At 53.0% G+C, this 14230-nt stretch overlaps 1 protein-coding gene across 1 annotated transcript in view; it reads right to left on the reverse strand.

The window, feature by feature from the left end:
- Positions 1-7796: 7796 nt before the first annotated feature.
- The window catches only part of SSPOP (SCO-spondin), a 50502-nt gene continuing 44068 nt past the window's right edge, over positions 7797-14230 (reverse strand). Inside the window, exons 90-102 of the mRNA XM_089299377.1 lie at positions 13786-13944; positions 13531-13647; positions 12993-13131; positions 12659-12861; positions 12404-12531; positions 12169-12311; positions 12000-12046; positions 10984-11201; positions 10541-10636; positions 10357-10417; positions 9985-10103; positions 8260-8410; positions 7797-7961 (exon numbers count right to left, since the gene is read on the reverse strand). Coding sequence (XP_089155503.1) covers positions 7939-7961; positions 8260-8410; positions 9985-10103; positions 10357-10417; positions 10541-10636; positions 10984-11201; positions 12000-12046; positions 12169-12311; positions 12404-12531; positions 12659-12861; positions 12993-13131; positions 13531-13647; positions 13786-13944 — 1604 coding nt within the window. The 3' untranslated portion in view covers positions 7797-7938. The remainder of the gene's footprint in view (positions 7962-8259; positions 8411-9984; positions 10104-10356; positions 10418-10540; positions 10637-10983; positions 11202-11999; positions 12047-12168; positions 12312-12403; positions 12532-12658; positions 12862-12992; positions 13132-13530; positions 13648-13785; positions 13945-14230) is intronic.

Here is a 14230-nt window from a genome sequence, read left to right on the forward strand (position 1 = left end):
GATAAAATTAACTTTAGGGTATTGTTAGGAAGAGACATATGGGAAGCTTCTGGGTTGAGAGGTGTTCTACTCCTAAGCCTGATGGTGGTTACCTGGATGATTGTTTTACAATTATTCCCGAAATGGTATGCTTATGTTTTGTGCACTTCCATGGATATTTATCTTTAGTCACAACTCAAAGTTTTAAATAAAAATAAAGGAAATAGTTTATATTTTAATAATTATTTATTTGAAAAATACCCACAACAGTTGAGGTTGGGCCAGGCCAAAGAGAGGAGCCTGAAACTTGTGGGGCTCCATGGGATGCGCAGCCATGGAGCTCCCATGTCAAGGTCCGTCTTATAGTTGTTGCTGTGTTTTATCACAAGGCGGATATTGCTAGTTTCAGTTAGGGCAATGCTTTCCAATGGTCGGGACTTTCCAGAGGAACTGAGCCTGTTTCGTAAACAACAAGATGGCGCTGAGGACTATGCAGTGAGCCTGCCTGCTGCGTGACACTTCATCTGATTGGCCCGAGGACGCATGCACACTGCATGAACAAGCAGCTGATTGGAGTGTTCTGTGCATGGACTTGAGCTTGCTTGTAATTGGCTAGATTTTGTATATAAGCTGTGTGCTGAGGAAGGAGGGGGCTTTTTTTTCCATCTCGTCTCTTCCTCCCTCTATTCTTTCTCTGTCGCTGTTATTTTCTCATTAAAAGTCTACTGAAGACCGATAAGCTGTGAGCAACGTTGTTCCTTTGCGGGCAAGGGAGCGACAAAACTGAGTCCAGGTCTCCATGTGGTCAGGGACCCAAATACTTTAGCTGTCACCTACTGCCTTCCAGGGTGTGCCTCAGCAGAAAGGTGCAATCAGCAATGGAGCCAGGTTACAGGGGCAGAGGGGAGGCAGCTGAGATAGCCAGTACAGAGAATTCATTAGGCAAATTTCTCCCTGAAAGACTTCCCCCTTTTTCCAGAAAAACAGGGCAGTATGTAGAGAGAATTTTGGGTTCAAGGCAATGGGACTAGGATATTAGACACAGATCACGTTTCTATGCTGATAGAAAGGAAACTGATGATTCAGCGAAGATGGGATGATACAAGAACTTGAGTCCCTGAGAAGACAAGAGAGAATAGAACCAGAGTACAAAGGGGGTAGGAGCAGAGATGCTTGTAGATTGTTAGAAGGAAAGAAAGAGGAGAGGAGCAGATGAAAGTTTGTTTGTATGTTTATTGAGAGAATTTCCATCTGATGACATCTCTGTGAGACAAGATCATCTCATGAAAATGATGAGGTAAAGAAGAAAAGGTATGCACAAATAACTCAGAGAATGGGAAATAGAACTTACTGGAGAAACATGAGAGAATGACCAAACTGAATTGTGATTGATGATCACAAATTTAAGCTAAAAATAGGTTGGTTGCAAAATTCTGTTTAGAAGCACAAACTGGAGCAGATATTGGGGTTCATGCTGAACTGGAGAACTGATAGGTGGAGTTTTCTTTAAATCTGAGGAGGAGGTGGAAAGAGAGATAGAGATAGAGATAGAGATAGAGAGAGAGAGAGAGAGAGAGAGAGAACACTACCACCCACCTGGTCACTCTCCAAATATCCACAACAGCTGGTACTGGACTGGGGAGGAAGGTAGTACTAAATTTGGGTCTCCCACGTGGGAAGCAGAAGATCAATTGGGCCATCCTCATTGCCTCCCAGGATCTGCATGAGCAGGAAGCTGGAATCAGGAGCTAGATCTGGGTGTTGAATCTAGGTACTCCAATGTGGGACAAAGATACTTAACCACTAGGCTAACTGCCCACCTAAGATGGGTGTGAATGAGGCAATAGAAAATTGAGGGAATTAATGATATTCGCATTGGTGTGAATGTGTTGGTAGAAAAGTGATTCTCGATGCTGAATGCACATTAGAATCACTCTGAAGCTTCCAAAACCCCAACTTAATAGGTCTGAAGGCATCTCTGTGCTTCTAATGTGCAACTGGCATTGAGAATCACTCTGTCAACCATGAATCTAAGTTAAGACATGAGGGAAAATAGGGGGAGGCTGGTGAAAGTAAGGAAGGGGTGGGGGTCAATGAATGTGAGAACACCATGCCATCAATAAATGATAGGAGTGGAGTACTATTAGCAAGTATGCTAGAACGGTAGCAAGTCATGATTGGTAAGTTAATATTTAAAGATGGCCTAGGTGGGGCCGGCACTGTGGCATTTGCGGGTAAAGCCACCGCCTTCAGTGCCAGCATTCTATATGGGCACCGGTTCGGATCCCAGCTGTTCCACTTCCGATCCAGCTCTCTGCTATGGCTTGGGAAGGCACTGGAAGATGGCCCGTAGTCCTTGGGCCCCTGCACCCACATGGGAGACCCGGAAAAAGCCTCAGGCTCCTGGCTTCAGATAGGTCCAGCTCCAGCTGTTGAGGCCATTTGGGGAGTGAACCAGTGAATGGAAGACCTCTCTCTCGCTCTCTCTGCCTTTCAAATGAATGAATAAATCATTTTTTTTTACAGGCAGAGTAGACAGTGAGAGAGACAGAGAGAAAGGTCTTCCTTTTGCCGTTGGTTCACCCTCCAATGGCCGGTGCGGCCGGCGCGCTGCAGCTGGCGCACCGCGCCGATTCGAAGGCAGGAGCCAGGTGCTTCTCCTGGTCTCCCATGGGGTGCAGGGCCCAAGTACTTGGGCCATCCTCCACTGCACTCCCTGGCCACAGCAGAGAGCTAGCCTGGAAGAGGGGCAACCGGGACAGAATCCGGAGCCCCGACAGGGACTAGAACCCGGTGTGCCGGCGCTGCAAGGCGGAGGATTAGCCTAGTGAGCCGCGGCGCCGGCCCCCCCCCCTTTTTTTTTAATAAAAAGATGGTCTAGTGTGGGAATAGACTCTCAAGGTGGAACGAAGGAGGTCAGTTCATTGTAGGAGGGGAAGTAAAAAGCAGGAGACCAGTTTTGAATAGTTTATCTGCATGGACACTGGAAATATGTGGGAAAGAGTACTGTACATGAGCTGAATTCTACGGATGATGGGGAGTGACAGGGGCAGTTGGGAGGAGAGGAGGGCAGTGTAGCTATAGGGTAACACAGACATCACTGGAAAAGGGACAACAGCCTTGAAGGAACAGTGACCATGAATATCAGAGAAGACACATGTCTGTCTCTGACCCTGAAGTGAGATGTGAAAGAAATAACAGAGTTGGGGCCATGACTTCAAGGTTTAGGCAATCTGGTGTCAGTCATGACATGGAAGAAACCGTGAGAGCTGTTGACAATACAGCAGAAGCTACCAAAGCCAAACCAGGAGTTTCAGAGGGCACAGCTGGGGGCTTGGGAGGAGAGGTGGTAAGGGGGATTGGGTCAGACTGGGGAGTGTTTAGTGCAGGCTGTTCATGGGATGTGATTCTGAGGGGTGAGCTGAGAGGCTTGGTCTTCTGGGGATACATGAAATCAACAGGCACGTGTGATGGGATGGACCTAGTTTCTCAGAGCACAGTGGCCCTCTTCTTTTGACTGTTGTCCCAAATACTTAGCTCAGAAGTTGACCTCTGGCCAGCTGCTTTCCACAGAGTGGAGCAGGACTGGGGTGGATCAAACAAGGAGCATGTTTGAGGGTTGGGCTGGAGTGGTGGGAAGAGAAGTACAAGTGATACCCAGACTGGTAGTCCAGCCAGCTGTTGAATACACAGGCATGTACCAAGTGCCATTTGTCTGTGAGGACAGACATCATGTGGCTAGTCAAATTACAATGGCTGCTGGCTCTCAAGGATGTCTGTTCTCTTGTCTGTTTTCCTCTAATAATCCACCCCCCAGAGAGTCATATGTGAGCACTTGTTGGTCACTGTTGCCACCTGGCAGGAAGGAGGGACTCATACCGGGACTTGGGGACCTGAGACAGCTGACTTGCCATGCAGGCCTGCTGTGGAAGGAAGACCTATAATGGGCCCTAAGATGTCCCCAAACAATCACCAGGACATGCAGATTTAATGACATTCCACACTCATGATTGTGTTGTATTACACGGCACAACTGACCTTAAAATAGGGAAGTCATCCTTGCTATGTGCCCAGTGTAATCACACATGAGCCCTTCAAAACGCAGTGCTTTCTCTGTCGTGGAGCAGAAAAGAAGTCAGAGACTCAAGAAGATGCAAAGAGCTTTTGCTGGATTAAAGATGGGGGAAGAGGCAGCGGAAAATTATGCAAAGAACTGGGATGGTGGACAGTCAGCTAGGAAATGGAAACTCAGTGCTACAACTGCCAGGAGCCAAAGTCAGTTACGAACCCAAATGAGTCAGGAAGTGGATTCTTCTCCAGAGCCTCCAAATAAGAATCCAGTTAGGCTTAATCTTGTGAGACCTCAACTGAGCTATGTGGGACTCCTGACCTACAAAACTGTGAGATCATGAGTGGGGTTGATCTGAGCTCATTGGAACAACCACAGAAGCACTTCTTTGGCTAGGGCTCATTTCACTGTTGTCTTTCATTTTGTGTTAGCGCTCTGTCACCATTTTTTTAAATCACAGTTGGCCTTGTGCACCCAGATACCTGCAGGGGTCATCACTGACATGGACAGAACGCTGAATTCCCAGTATGCGAAGCCCTTTCCAACATCACATGCAGGTATAAGTAGAAAAGTTAAATGTCAGTATTGACTGAGGATTTAGACTCTCTAGGAGTTGGGAGAAGGAATTGAAGGTGCTCATCCTTTCTGGGAAGAAAAGAAAGAAAGGAGCAGATGAGAGGGAGGGAAGGAGGCAAGGGGGGAAGAAGGAAGGAAGGGAAGGGCATTTACCACAGTGGTTAGGACACCACTTGGGACATATGCATCCCATATTGCAGTGCCTGATTTTTAATCCTAGCTGTGCTTCCAATTCTACCTTCCTGCTAATGCACACCCTGGAGAGTAGCTGGCAAAGGCTTAAGGACTTGGGTTTATTCCACCATGTGGGAGATCTGGATTGAGACCTGACTTGTCATGACCTGGCCCAGCCTTGCCTGTTCCAGGCATTTGGAGAAGGAACCAGCAGATGGTCTCTTGGTCTCTCTCTTTCTTTCTTTGCTTTCTCTCTCTTTTAAATAAAATAAATAAATAGAAGGAGGAGGAGGATGAGAAGTAGAAGAAGGAGTTGACTGGTATAGAAAATGGAAGAACCCGGGTGCTTGAGGACCACAATGAAGAGGCACAGGATGAGGGTGTTGGTGACCATATGGAAGCTGGAAGGGTAGGAAAATGAAGTCAGAGGATGAGAAAGGATTTGCAGGAAAGAACATTTTCTAGGAAGCACATAGAACGTGTGTATGCTCCATGGTAGCCGCTTGCAGAAATCCCATTGACTTGGCATAGCAGGGCCCCTGCTTCATAATCCAGGTTCTCACTGTTCACCCAAGAGTCTTTTGCATCACTCCCAGGCCCTCTCCCCTTTGCCAATTACTGTAGCTGGATAGGACTGTCATGTGTGCAGCTGTCTGAGGAGTATTAGTAAGATAAGGCATCACCAAGTATGGAGCAGGGCTCTCTAGCCTGATTTCCATCCTCTCGACCACATTCTGGATGTGTAGCCTGAGACAAGGATGTGGTCCTGGAAACAGATCCCACAAGGCAGGGCTGTGGGACTTGGGAAAGGAGAACAAGGAAGAGGAAAAACTGATGGGCTAAGCCTCCACTTGCAGCACCAGCATCCCAGATAGGTGCCGGTTCCAGTCCTGGCTGCTCCACTTCCAATCCAGCTCTCTGCTATGGCCTGGGAAAGCAGTAGAAGATGGCCCAAGTCCTCAGGCCCCTGCACCCACGTGGGAGACCTGGAAGAAGTTCCTGGCTCCTGGCTTCAGAGCAGCCCAGCTCCCGCCGTTGCGTCCATTTGGGGAATGAACCAGGAGATGGAAGATCTTTCTCTCAGTTGATCCCTCTCTCTGTCTGTAATTCTACCTCTCAAATAAATAAAATCTTAAAAAAAGAAAAGCTGATACAAATGTACATTGTAGTGATCACGTCTCTAGGCATTAAGGACTTGATGCTGCTTCTGAAATCACCACATTCATCTGCCCCTCTCATCCTCAGCAGGAGGGATCGCTTTAACTACATCCTATCCCTGCGCTTGTGCTTCCAGCTGTTCTCATGCACAGGCCAAATGTACAAAACAGAAGAAGCTTGAAAAGCTTGAAAAGCTATGGCAAATAAGCCCACCGGAAAAAATGCTCAGCATCTTTAGTCATCAAGGAAATGCAATCCAAAGCTGCATCAAGATGCTACTTCACACCCACTGAATGTGTTTTTTATTTTTAAAAGACTGATACCAACAAGTGTTGGAGAGGATGTGGAGAAAGAAATTCTCATATATTGCCAGTGGGAATGCAAAATGCTACAGATGCTTTGGAAAATAGTTTGCCAGTTTCTTTAAAAATTAAACATAAACAGGGAAGGCATTTGTATCCCACTTGGGACACTCACATTCCCTACAAGAGTGCCTGGGTTTCAGTGTTGATTCCAGCTTCCTGCTAATGTGCCTCCTGGCTCAAGAAATTGGGTTCCTGTCACCCACATAAGACAGTTAGGTTGAGTTCCTGGCTCCTGACTTTGTGTGGTCCAGCCCTGGCCAGTGGAAGGGATCTCTCTCTCAATCTCTCTCTCTCTCTCTCTCTCTAATTAATTAACAGAAGAAAAACTACACATAAATTTACCATATGACCCAGCAATTCCACTGGTAAGTATAGTATACCCAAGAGAACTTAAGACATATGTTCACAAAAAGACCTGTACAGGAATGTTGGTAATAACTTTATTCATAACAAAGAAAGGAGGGAAGAAAGGACTCAAGTGTCCATTGACTGAAAATACAGAACAAGTGTCACATGTCCATACAATGGAAAATTCAGCAATAAAATGGAATGAGCTATTGATACATGCTGTATTATAATAGGGGCAGACCTTGAAATCATCATGCTAATTGGAAGAACTGTGACATTTATATGAAGTATCGGGAAAAGACAAATCTACTGGGAGAGAAAACAGTTTAATGGTTGCCTGTGCTGGAAGTGAGGTGGACTGATTGCAAATGAGTGTGAAATGATGGAAATGTTTAAAACTTAATGTAACTTAAAAGTCATTGAAGTACACCTATAAACTTCACATTTGGGGCCAGCATTGTAGCATAGTGGGTAAAGCTGTCGCCTGCAACGCTAGCATCCTATATGGGTGACAGTTCAAATTCCAGCTGTTCCACTTCTGATCCAGCTCCCTGCTAATGGCCTAGGAAAGTGGTGGAAGATGGCCCAAGTTCTTGGGCCCCTGCACCCACATGGGAGACCCGGAAGAAGCTCTTGGTTCCTGGCTTCAGATTGGCTCAGCTCTGGCCATTTGGTAAGTGAACCAGCAGATGGAAGACCTCTCTCTCTCTCTCTCTCTCTCTCTCTCTCTCTCTCTGCCTTTCAAATAAATAAATCTGAAGAAGAAGAAGAGAGGAGGAGGAGGAGGAGGACGACACAGGGGAAGCACATGTCAGAGCCTGCGTGGAGCTCTGCCACACTGCAGCTGAAATCACATCAAGGTGAGGGATATGATCTAGGACACTGGCTACATCCAATGCGAGAGGTCTTCAGACTTTTATTCTACCCTGTCCTGCTGCAGATGAGGAAGCAGGCTCAGATACAGGAAGTGACTTGCCCAAGGTCACCAACCACTGTGAGTGCCATGGTGAATCTGTTCACAGAGGACCCCAGGAGATACCTCTTTGCCCAAGCCCAGGGCAGGTCTCGGAGCCCCTCTTCCACTTTCTCCCTGCTGGGCCCCAAGACAGAAACGCCACACACAGCCATGCTGTCAGTGTCACTTTATTTAGGGTCTGCTAGTGCATGGATCCTTGGTCAGGGGTAGGTGGGCAGGCCGGGGAGGAGGTGGCCAGGGCATGAGAATCCAAAGAGGACAACAGCGGCAGTAGACTCATTGAGTGGGGCCTGTCAGCGCTTTGAGAAGTCACCTCCTGGGGACAAGCAAGGGAGAGAGGGGACAGCAACAGAGACAGAGTGGTCAGGGCAGGAGGGCGGGAGGCAGGGCAGGGGAGGGAAACAGCCCAGAGCAAACACCAGCCCTGGCACTGTGCTCCTCCCAGGATTGATTACTCCACACACGGACACTACTGTGTAATAGGAGAAGAAATGAACTGGAGTAAGGAGAAGAGGGGCAAGGGCCGGACTAGAAGCACTCAAGGAAGAACGAGGTGAGGGGCTGGCTCACAGCTCCCGGCTCCGCCCCCCACCTGGAACCCCACCCAAACCCACCCTGGCAGGCGCTGCACTGGCAGCCGTGGATGACTGGCAGCACCACCGGCTCAGAGCGGCCTCCGGGACAGCGCAGGTTCAGGATCCGCACCGGGCTCTCAGGGTCCAGGCGGTAGCTACAGCAGTCGCACTGGCTCTGCAGGTAGGGCTCCTGGGCGAGACAGGGGGCAGAATGGAGCTCCCTCCCTTTCCTGGCCCTGTCCCATCCAAGGGAGGTGGGGCAGTGTCACCCCCAAGTCTCCGTTCCCCAGGAAGCCCACCTCCTTCACGCCAACCTCCACTCCAATCTGAACCTCAACTTCTACAGGTTCAAAGACTGCCTTCTGACAGCAGGGGAAAGCCACAGCTTCTACCCCGAGGGGCTTACAGTGTAGTAGGAAAGACAGACCAATAAGATAAGGAACTGCAAACAATTAAGCCCTAACTGTTCAAGTCCTAAATGCAAGCTACCTCCAAAGCACACTCCTCTTGCTCCATGAGTATAGGGTTCCTCTGAGCATGTGATTTAATTGTGCCTATAATTGTATTTCTAACTGTGCTTTGAAATTGGTAATACATTCACACAATACCAAGTTCAAAAACTATAAAAGCTTGTTGGGTGAAAAAGAATCTACCTCCAATTTTTATCCCACGATCATTCAATTTCCTTTCCCGGGGTGGAGGAAGGAAGGAATCTCTTAATGACTTTCTTTCTTTAAAAATCCCCAAAGTGAGGGCTGGCGTTGTGGCATAGCAAGTAAGGTTGTTGCCTGTGACACTGGCATCCCAAATGGGTGCTGGTTTGTGTCCCAGCTGCTCCACTTTTTATCCAGCTCCCTGTTAATGGCCTGAGAAAAGCAGCAGAAGATGGCCCAAGTGTTTGGGCCCCTGCCACCTACTTGGGAGACCTGGATGATGCTCCTGGTTCCTGGCTTTGGTCTGGCCCAGTACTGGCCATTACACCATCTGGGGAGTGAACCAGCGGGTAGAAGATCTCTCTCTCTCTCTCTCTCTCTCTCTCTCTCTCTTTCTCTCCTCTGTCTGTAACTCTGACTTTCAAAATAAATAAATCTTTAAAAACAAATTCCCAAGGTGACTAGGGAACGCATTCCCAGGACAGGGAGTGCCCCTAGCGGGCAGCTTTGTCTTTCTTCCAGGACGACATGACCCAGGTGGGCCCAGCAGGGAGGAAGGGCCACAGAGGAGGGGTCGGGCTGTTTCATTCAGAGATGGCCAGGCCCTGGCTGTGCGGATCTTGAGCAGCAGCTCCCCAGGCTCAGGGTTAGAGGGCTATGTGAAGGGGTGGGCACAGAGTCCCTAGGAAGATCCTAACAACAAGCAGGGCTGGGCTTCTGGGTCCAGGGAGAGCGAGTGCAGAGCAGAGCCACTGCAAGTCTCTCGGGACCTGCCCTATACAGTGCCCTGCTGGGAAATGAATATGGCAGCCGTCTCCTAGGAGCTCTTACTCTGTATGCTGGGCCCAGGTATTAGAGTCTATCTTGGCTCCTCGTGTCCCTGGAGGGGGCACCGTGGGGTGGGCAAAGGAGCCTGTGGGGGCTGCAGCAAGTGTAGAGCTCCCCGGGAAGAGGCAGATCGCTGGCGTAGACAGTGCCTCGGTGCAAGGCCCTGGCCATCTGTCTGTCCTGCCTGCCTATCAGAGCTGTGAGAATGGAGAATGCCCTTGGTGCCCTCCAGGCTGTGCCCAGTGACCAGGCCCCTGGGCCAGTACAGCAGTCCCTGGCTCACCTCAGGCATGACATTGGTGCTGGATGGGCAGTGCCCACTGCAGTAGCTCACTTCTACCTGATCCAGGTGGCAGGGGCCCTTGCTGAGGTTTCGAAGCTCCGTGAGGTGCCGGCAGGGTGCTGTAGGGGAGGAGCAGGCGAATATGGCAGGAGGAGGGGCAGGGGGAGGGGGACTCTGCAGTGCAGAGGGGCAGAGCCTGTGACTGAGGGGAGCCTGTGGGGCGGGGATGGCCAGGCATGGGAGTCGTCACTGCTCAGACCCCCTGGAGCAGGCATATGCTAGGCCGAAAATGCCAGTTGTAGGGGGTGGTTGGGAAGAAGGAACCAGGCCAGAGAGAGGCAGTGCAGGAGGTACCCCAGGTCCCCTCCATACCCAGAGCCTCCAGGCGGCACGTGGGACAACAGCTCCCCGGCTCCTGCACCTTCACCTCGCCCTGTAGAGGGAGCCGTCCCAGATCCACTCAGTAGGTGGTGCTGATAGCCCAAGCCCCTGGGACCAGCCTTGGACAAGGAGCCCAGGGAGCCACCTCCAGAGGGTAGTAGGGCTGCAGGGTTACCTGAGCACAGGTGAGGAGGGGACAGTGCCGGGCGCAGACACTCCTGCCATTAAGGCAGTGGCAGCTCTCACAGTCCTCCTGCCATTCAGATCCGGGCTGGGGAGAGGGAGGGCAGATTTTCCCTTTGGTCTCCCTGGCTGGTGCCCTTCTTTTTGATATCACCCCAGATCCCCAAACCCAGCCTGGGAGCGCACAGCCGGGCAGTGGACTTGGACCAGAGTAGGGGCAAGAAGAGTCTCAGGATGGAGATGGACCGCTGGGGCCAGAGCAAGAGGACCCAGTCCCAGAGAGAGCCAGCCAAGCCCTGTGTGCTGCTGCAGGGCTGCAGAGTGGCTGGGCGGGGCAGGGCTATGGCCAGAGTGGGGTAGGGCTACAGATCAAATTCACTGGGTGGGGAGGCTGGGTTCAGGATGGGGGCAGCGGCCGAAGGCATGGTGTCTCACCAAGTGGGGACGCCCATGGTGCCAGCACTCGCAGAGGTCTGCAGGGACGCAGGGGCCCGCCAGGCTGCGGAAGTGCCCTCGCTGGCACACGCAGCCGGGGTCCTGTGAGGCACTGCAGTTGCTCAGAGCCTCTGTGGTGTTTGTCTCCTGGCATGTCTGCTCGCAGGGCCCAAGCTCCCCGGTGGCCACCTGCTGCCATATTTCCCCTGGGGGGCACACTGCCCGGAAGACCATGCACCCCATCTCAGCCTGGATCCAGCCTGCATCTTCCCTCCACAACTCCTGCCCACACCACCACCTCGCTGGGCAGCCCTCCCATCCCTCCTCCCTTCCCAGGGGCTCCTACCCACACCTCTTGCTCTAATCCACCCACCCAAACACTAGCTGGGCTCAGGTCAGGTCTCACCTCCTTCAGGAAGCCCCCCCAACCAATCTTGTCTACCCTGACCTCTGCATTTTCAACAATGACGTCACATCCTGTGGTGCTGCCTTCTTGTCAGAGACCCAGAGACTGTCTCCTGCTGCACCTGTTCTGCTGGGTCGTCCACCCTTACCAGCCAGGCTGAGGCTGCACCCAGCCACACATTATTTCTGAATCCAGAGCCCAGTAGGGCAGAGCTGGGCACACAGTGCTGGGCCCTTAGTCTTGATCAGCTGGGGCCATGCTGCACAGACCACACACACCTGGGCCTGGGGACTGCCAGGCCAGGCCCCTTGCTTCTGCTCACCCCTCTGCACCTCTGCACCTCAGCTTCCTCATTGGCAAGAACCTTTACTCCCTGGCATCACCCACAGCCCTGACTTGGCACACACAGTACATTGGTGATTGCTGCCGTGAGCAAGAGGCATCACGCTCAGTGCCCAGGGAGTGCTGGGTCTCAGGGAGGCATCAGTGGGGACAGATTGGAAGAGGCTTCCTGAAAGAGGTAGCTTGGCCTGGGCTTGGGGGCAGGGCACTCCTCTCCTCCTCAGCCTTGGCTTTGAGGGCCAGCAGGGCAGGGACAGCCACATCTCACCCTGACAGTCGGTGAGGGAGCAGCTGAAGGTGCCACCTTGGCAGACACTGGGAAGACAGAAGTACAGGCTCAGATGTCTCCCGCTCCCTTCTCCCCACCCCCACTTTTGCCCTGATCCCCCCAGACCCCTCCTCTACCCCCACCCGCCACTGGGCTTGCATGTCCTCACCAGCGGGTGCAGTTCTGGGTGAGCACGGTCCCTGGGGGCAGCTCCCGGGCCTGCTCTTCAAGGGTCAAGTTGAGGCCCCAGGGCAGAGTGAGCTGAGGGCAGGGGCAGGCAGCGGGCGGCACACACGTGCCGTTGTGCAGCAGCTGAAGCGGGCAGGCTCAGTTACACTTGGACCACCTCCTCTTCCCTCCCCATAGCCTACTTCCCCCACGCAGGAGTCAGGACCCGTACCCACCTGCCCACTAGGGCAGCCACAGCCAGGCTGGCAGGGTTCCTGAACACAGACGGTGCCGGGCTGCAGGTGGGAGCAGAGGTGTGGACACAAGGTGGCACAGGACGTGAGCACCTGGCCAGGGGGGCACTCTGCGGAGGGTGCACAGGCAGTGAAGAGAGTGAACCTGGGGACAGGCTACCTCAGACATCCCTCGCCACAGCTGGGACAGGGCTGTGGCAGAGGGAAGAACAGGTACCCACCACCCAGGACACTCACCAGGGCAAGGCTGCAGGCTGCATGCCTGCCATTGCTCTGTGTCCTGGGCCTGGCATGGTGCCCCTCCAGGGTGCTCCTGGCAGCTCCGATGGCGCTTCATTGTACCCCCACCACAGGGAGCTGAGCACGTGCTCCAGGCTGACCAAGGCCCCAGCACTGGACACGTTTGGTGTGGGCACACCAGGGACCCATTGACACAGGTGCTGTGGACAAAGTGTACGAAGCAGGCTTAAGCCTGAGTCAGAGTTAGTAGCACCCATAAGCCCTGACCTGTTGCGAGTCTCCACCTGAGCCCCCTGCCCTGGCTCTTGGCCTGGCCACCAAAGCGGCATACCAGTTCTGGCAGTCCAGCTGCACCACCTCGGCTGGGACCAGCTCCCTTGAGGCGTTGGCACTGGGAAGGCCACAGCGGCAAGAGGAGATGGGCACACAGTGCCCATCCTGCACCAGCTGACCAGGGGGACAGCGGCAGCCTGGGGATGGGGGTGGGGAGGACAGACAGGATTCACTGGTCAGGCCAGGCTGTGCTGGTGGAGCCTCTGGCAGCCAGATGGAGTCCCAAGCTTGGTCTCCACAATCTCCCTGGCTCCCTGGGCACAGGAGGGGCTGCTATAGCTCATCCCACAGGTGGCCACCACCTCACAGCCCTCAGGCCCCTGAGAGCACCCGCCTGGGCTCAGCTGAGCCTCACTTTATACAGGGCTTGCTGTCAGTTGCCGAAGGTGACTCCAAGATCCAGGGTCCTGCCCTATATAATTCATGATCCCCTAGTCTGAACCTCCCTCTGCCCTATCCCTCCCCAGACCACACACCCTTTGGGAGCAGGGGGCAGGCTCTGGCAGAACTCCCTGGCAGGGCCACGGCCAAGGTACCTGGGCGGCAGGGTCCCTGCAGGCACTGCACACGGTCCCACAGATCGATACAGCTGCGAGGGCACCGGTTGGCACAGTCAAGGGTGGCCACAGTGTTCCGGGCCTCACAGCTCTCCCCTGGGAACCGGGAGATTAGGCTGTGCTGGGGATGCTGCTGGATCCCAGGGCAGCACCCTCCTCTCCACTGCACTGACCTCCTCAGGTGCCATCTCTGATGTTCTAGCCTCGCCCCCTCCATGCTGGGATGGGAGTTACCTGGGCAAGACCCCACGTTGCAGCTCTCAGTCTGAGCCCATGGCCCCTGACAGCCTCCTCCAAGGGGGCCCCCTGCCTCTCTCCAGCGCAGCCGGAATCCCCCACTGCAGGGCACCTGGCAAGGGCTCCAGGGCCCCCACGGACCCCACTGGCAGGAATCTGGGAAGACAAAATAGAAGTTCCCAGGCACCACCTTTCTCCCTGCCTCCTGCTGTCACCTGAGGCCTTGGGTTCCACCCCAGCAAACACTGGGCCTGCTAGGCTCTCTTCTCAAAGCCTCTTTTTTTTTTGACAGGCAGAGCGGACAGTGAGAGAGACAGAGAGAAAGGTCTTCCTTTTCCGTTGGTTCACCCCCCAGTGGCCGCTGTGACCGGCGCAGCCCGCTGATCCAAAGCCAGGAGCCAGGTGCTTCTCCTGGTCTCCCATGCGGGTACAGGGCCCAAGC

The sequence above is a fragment of the Oryctolagus cuniculus genome, chromosome 7, assembly GCF_051225735.1.
Source record: "Oryctolagus cuniculus isolate XC-2025 breed Fujian yellow rabbit chromosome 7, ASM5122573v1, whole genome shotgun sequence".
Lineage (NCBI taxonomy): Eukaryota > Metazoa > Chordata > Mammalia > Lagomorpha > Leporidae > Oryctolagus > Oryctolagus cuniculus.